Source organism: Oreochromis aureus, linkage group 22 (assembly GCF_013358895.1).
Source record: "Oreochromis aureus strain Israel breed Guangdong linkage group 22, ZZ_aureus, whole genome shotgun sequence".
NCBI lineage: Eukaryota > Metazoa > Chordata > Actinopteri > Cichliformes > Cichlidae > Oreochromis > Oreochromis aureus.
Window position 1 is genome coordinate 31,478,182 of NC_052962.1, and position 5,055 is coordinate 31,483,236.

Here is a 5,055-nt window from a genome sequence, read left to right on the forward strand (position 1 = left end):
CAGTTTTAATCCCCTGGTTGTGATGCTCATTTGTATAGTAGCAGCAGTTGTTACTGATAGAAAAGAAATTGTTGTCTGGATCTATTTCATATTCTAAGTCCTGTGTATTGTGATCAATATAGTTAAATGTTTTCAGTTCCAGTTAATCATATTCTGCAATTGTCTGACTGATGCAGCTGTCCCCCCCCCAGATGTAGCTGAGCTGTTCCTTTCACTGTATTTCATAAGGGATTATGTGGTTGTTTGTTACCTTTTTATTTTTAGGGATGCTGTGATGAAGTTTAGACCCCTCAAAATAAGGTCCATAGACCATAACCACTACATTAAAACTGCTGCTTAATACGTCGTAAAGCATTGCGTCAACCACCGAAGGAGAGGAGGAGGAGGAGGAGGAGGAAGGAACTGTGACATACTCAAGGGCTCAATGTGAAGACTAAAGAAGAAAAACGGACATTACAAAGAATAACAATGTGTGGTTTTTTGTTTGTTTGTTTGTTGATGTTTTTTTTTTAGAGAAAACAACTGAGGACTTTTTCTTCATTACCAAAGGAAAGACGTTTGGATTATGACGAAATTAAAATACGTACCTGACCTTTTTGTTTCTTCTTCTCAGTTCTACATAAAATGAAAATAAAGAGGATTATATTTCTATTTCTCAGCTACGCAGTGTCTGTGGCTGGAGGTGAGAACCATCTTAACTGTACTTCACAGATGTGTAGACTGAACATTAGAAAACAGTGAAAAACAGCCAACTGTTGGGTTGTATATTTAGAGCAAAGCTTACTGCTGTCAAACCAGCGTCCAGTTCGAGAAGTGCGGTCTAGTGTTTCATATCAAAAGACGCTACTTCAACGGTACTGTATATTTACGTTGTATTTAGAGCTTATTTTACAAATATATGTTGTTTAATTTGACATATCTAATCACTGATAAATCAGCTGGGGCCCACTTTTACTTTTTGGTGACCGTGAAGTTACGTCAGGATGACGTACGTTAAATGTGAAACAAATGCAAATAGAGGTAACATAGTTGTATTAACAGGGGGATGATTTATAGAACTGGGATTTTAATTTCGTAGAATTATGATAAATTATGATAAATATTTTTAAACATATAGATGTTAATAATAACTGTATGTCTGACGTCCGAAGTCCAAAGGTTCATTCAGATTGTCCGTCCGGTTAAGAGATCATTTACATAGAGACATCCAAAACTTCAGGCTACACATTACACTAAGATAATATTCTGAACATAAAGATCAACATAAAGGTCAGAATTTATTTAAAAATTCATAATGACAAAAACATAAATGCCTCCTACTTTGAGAATTATAGAGGCTAGTTATTTACCTTTAAGGATGTATTTCTGATTGCATAAACTGTAGGTACAAAAATAAGAAAAATTAGGAATTTCTTTCGTTTTAATTTAGGAATTTGAATAAATGTATACTGCTTTATGTGTAAAATTACCTGAACTTAACTGAATATTAAGTTGCTGTTTGTTTGTCAATCAAAAATGTTTTTCTAAATAAGCTATAATTAAATAATACGTTTTTTTTCAGCATTATATACTTTATTAGAGTAATTGATTATCTACTATGTACTGCTGTAAAAATATTTGAAACTTAAAAAAAAAACATTTAAAGAATTACGATTTCAAAATGTAACATATTAACTGTTTTCCAGTGAGTAACTCTCTGCAGTATTTTTACACTGGATCTTCCGAGGTACCAAACTTCCCAGAGTTTGTGGTTGTTGGGATGGTTAATGATGTTCAGATGATGCACTATGACAGCAGCATCAGCAGAGCTGTGCCCAAACAGGACTGGATGAAAAAAATCACAGATGCACAGTACTGGGACACTGAGACTGAAGGGTTCAATAATACCCGGCAGTTATTCAGAGACAACATTGAAATTGCACAGTGGCGCTTCATCCAAACTGGAGGTTTGTTTATGATTAATCTTTTTCATATTCCTTGTTATCCATCACCAAATTTGTATCCATTACCATAGTTTTATTTATTTACCAGAAGATATAACACACATGAGTCTGAGCCGATTAGACAGAAATCCTGTTTCAAAAGTCATAAGATCAATGAAATAAATCTTTGATGTTAATGGAACCTTTTAAAAGGTTGTATTAGTTTGTTTCAAACTGCTCTTGCATCTTTTGCTTAATTTGTATTTATGTATATTTTGTGATTTTATTATGTGGCTGTCTACCTTAATCTGACTCTGACAAATAGATAAATAGAGATGAAGTGACATTTTACCTCCACTGTCTCAGTGTATGTTTCCCATGATGATTTCCTGATTCTGTCTCTTTCTTTCTCAGGTGTCCACATAGTCCAGCTGTTTTATGGCTGTGAGTGGGATGATGAGGTTGGAAACATTACAGGATATCATCGGTACGGCTATGATGGAGAAGATTTCATAGTTTTTGATCTGAAGACAGAGACATGGATTGCTCCAAAAGAACAGGCTTTCATCACAAAACTCAACTGGGATCGTGATGCTGATGGGAACACAGAGATAAAAAACTACTTAACTCAGGAGTGTGTTGACTGGCTGAAGAAATATGTGAACTATGGTCGCTATACTCTAATGAGAACAGGTAGAATAATCCCGTTTTGTTTCATGGCACTACTTGTCCAAAAACTGGAAAAAAATGTTTTGTTAATTTGCAAATTTTAGGACACAGACATACAAAACAAACAAAAGCAAATCAAACTTTTCAACCGACCAGATTAGTATCCCAGACATTTAGATAAATTAATTTTAAAAAGTGTTCCTTTAACAGAAGGAAGACAAGAAAACCTTCATCATCCTTCATTCAGTTTTTATGTTCAGCCACTTTTATATAAATAGTGTGCAACTATGGTTTTATGGTGTTGGTGTTGCAGAGTATCTTCTTTAATGAAAATGTGAGCAGTGCCAGAAATTAAAGATATGAATAGAACAACGAATTAGCTTTTAACTGTATGTATTATGTAAAATCTAATCTAATCTAATCTAATCTAATATAAAGACAAGCAGTAACATTTTGCTCTCCCTCCAGATCTTCCTTCAGTGTCTCTCTTGCAGAAGACTCCCTCCTCTCCAGTCAGCTGCCACGCTACAGGTTTCTATCCTAACACAGGCAAGATAGTCTGGAGGAAAGATGGAGAGGAGCTTCATGAAGGTGTAAACAAAGGAGAGATCCTCACCAACAATGATGGGACCTTCCAGATGAGTGCTGATCTGGATCTTTCAGCCATTGCATCTGATGATTGGAAGAGGTACGACTGTGTGTTTCAGCTCTCTGGTGTGAACAAGGACATCATCACCAAAGTGGACAAAGCAGTGATCAAGACCAATGAAAGTAAGATTGGAAGCAGAAGTGATAAGTGTGGGAAACAAACATTTAGTTTATCAAATGAGTTTACTTAATGTTGCTTTATGGTTAGTTTATTTTGCTCTTTAGATCAGTATTACAGAAATATATGTCTCATTTAGGGATCATTGTGTTTTGCTAAAACATATGTACTGTTTTCAATTTAAAGTTTTTAAAGCTCTTTAAAATGATTATTGTTTTCAATCCTAATTTTTTATGTTCACTTTCCACTGCTTTCGTATCTTTGGTGAATACATGAATACTAAATGTCAGGCTTTATTTCAGATTCTATAACTTTGCTAATTTGCCAGTGCATTTTAAAAACTTCTAGACAGTTTTAGACAGTGAAAGAATTATTCACAAAGTACAACTGTATGTACTGACTCTTTAATAAATCAGACTCAAATGTATTTTCCTAGAATGCTCATAGGTGAAAAAAAATCTACATTTACTTTATAGGAATTCTCTTTGTTCTCATATATAGTGTAATAGCAACAAACAACTTAACAAAACAAGGATAAATAAGCACACAGAACACTGCACTCCAATGCTTGGCGAAGTAAGGATTCAATTCATGAATTAATTAAGTACAATAACAAGACAGCACACATTGACTATTACAGGCAAAACTGATTGTCTGTTGTTTCTCAGACTGATGTTCCTGTCTAACCTGGTTTATCTGTTCAGTTTGTGATTTGTTTGATTTTTGAATTACAGGTAATTCTCTCTCCATGATCATCCCTGTCATTGTTGCAGTGGTTGTTCTTGTTGCCACTGCCATTATTGCATTTATTATCTACAAAAAGAGGATAGGTGAGAGACCAAAGCAGACATCTTGTCTTTATTACTTCAGTGTTGATGATTTTTTTTCATGTTACAAAAATGGAACAAACTTAAAATTCCAGCAAAAAGAAAAATCTGTTCTGATCAGCAGCACTTCAAACCTTAGAGCTGTAATTTTTTGAAAATATGAAATAACAGTATCAGAAAGAAATCTTAGGAAAATTAGATTTATTTTTACTTTCTTTCATTACAGACAAACGGCCTCCATGTCGTAAGTAAAACATGTTTCTGTGAGATGTAGATTGAAACTTTTCAGGACTCTTTCCTCAGTTTAAGCTGTTTGTAAAAGTGTAAGATAAGCTCAGGATGTGGACTAATGATGTTTTTCTCACCTACAGCTGTAGAGAACCATGAAGTCCATGAAGTCATTTAAGCTTCCTAAAGCTTAAATGACAGACATCCCTGCACACAGTGAGCTACTTCATACTAAATAGAGCTATGTTAAATATGTTCTATATGTGACAATTTATTTAATTCAATAAAACTTCTTTGAGTCTGTGGAGTTGTAAAAACACCCATTTCTTAGTGGTAAAATATTTTTTATTCTCAGTTACTAAAAGTCATTTTCAAGAGAGGCACAGATGAATGATCTGAATGAAAATCAATGAAAACAAAAGTTTGTTCACCAAAATCAAAGTAGGTAAATACTATTAGTGAATTGTAACCATTTAAAAATTCAACAATACTGTAAATATATTACTTTTCAGAACCAAAGTTGTTAAACATTGTTTTCCATTTTGTGTCATCTTGTTTATTTTTGTCTCTTTGGGTTTATGGAAATACCTGAAACAAGGAGCAGTGCCACCTCATTCTTCCAGATTGAATGTAAATCAATTAC

The 5,055-nt window shown here is 33.9% G+C and overlaps 1 protein-coding gene across 1 annotated transcript; it reads left to right on the forward strand.

Annotated features, from left to right (window-relative positions):
- Window positions 1-624: 624 nt before the first annotated feature.
- On the forward strand, window positions 625-4,624 carry LOC116315411 (class I histocompatibility antigen, F10 alpha chain-like). The gene is made up of 7 exons (XM_039605750.1): window positions 625-682; window positions 1,686-1,946; window positions 2,337-2,615; window positions 3,060-3,362; window positions 4,092-4,187; window positions 4,411-4,428; window positions 4,556-4,624. Exons 1-7 carry the CDS (start codon window positions 625-627, stop codon window positions 4,588-4,590), a joined length of 1,050 nt encoding a protein of 349 aa, XP_039461684.1. The 3' UTR covers window positions 4,591-4,624.
- The last annotated feature ends 431 nt before the right edge of the window (window positions 4,625-5,055 follow it).

Excerpts from the sequence above, each read along its gene's own strand:
- LOC116315411 (XM_039605750.1), top strand. The coding sequence starts at position 625 with ATGAAAATAAAGAGGATTATATTTCTATTTCTCAGCTACGCAGTGTCT. Across the intron at positions 683-1,685 it reads CGCAGTGTCTGTGGCTGGAG|TGAGTAACTCTCTGCAGTAT; the intron begins GTGAGAACCATC and ends ACTGTTTTCCAG. Across the intron at positions 1,947-2,336 it reads GCGCTTCATCCAAACTGGAG|GTGTCCACATAGTCCAGCTG; the intron begins GTTTGTTTATGA and ends TTTCTTTCTCAG.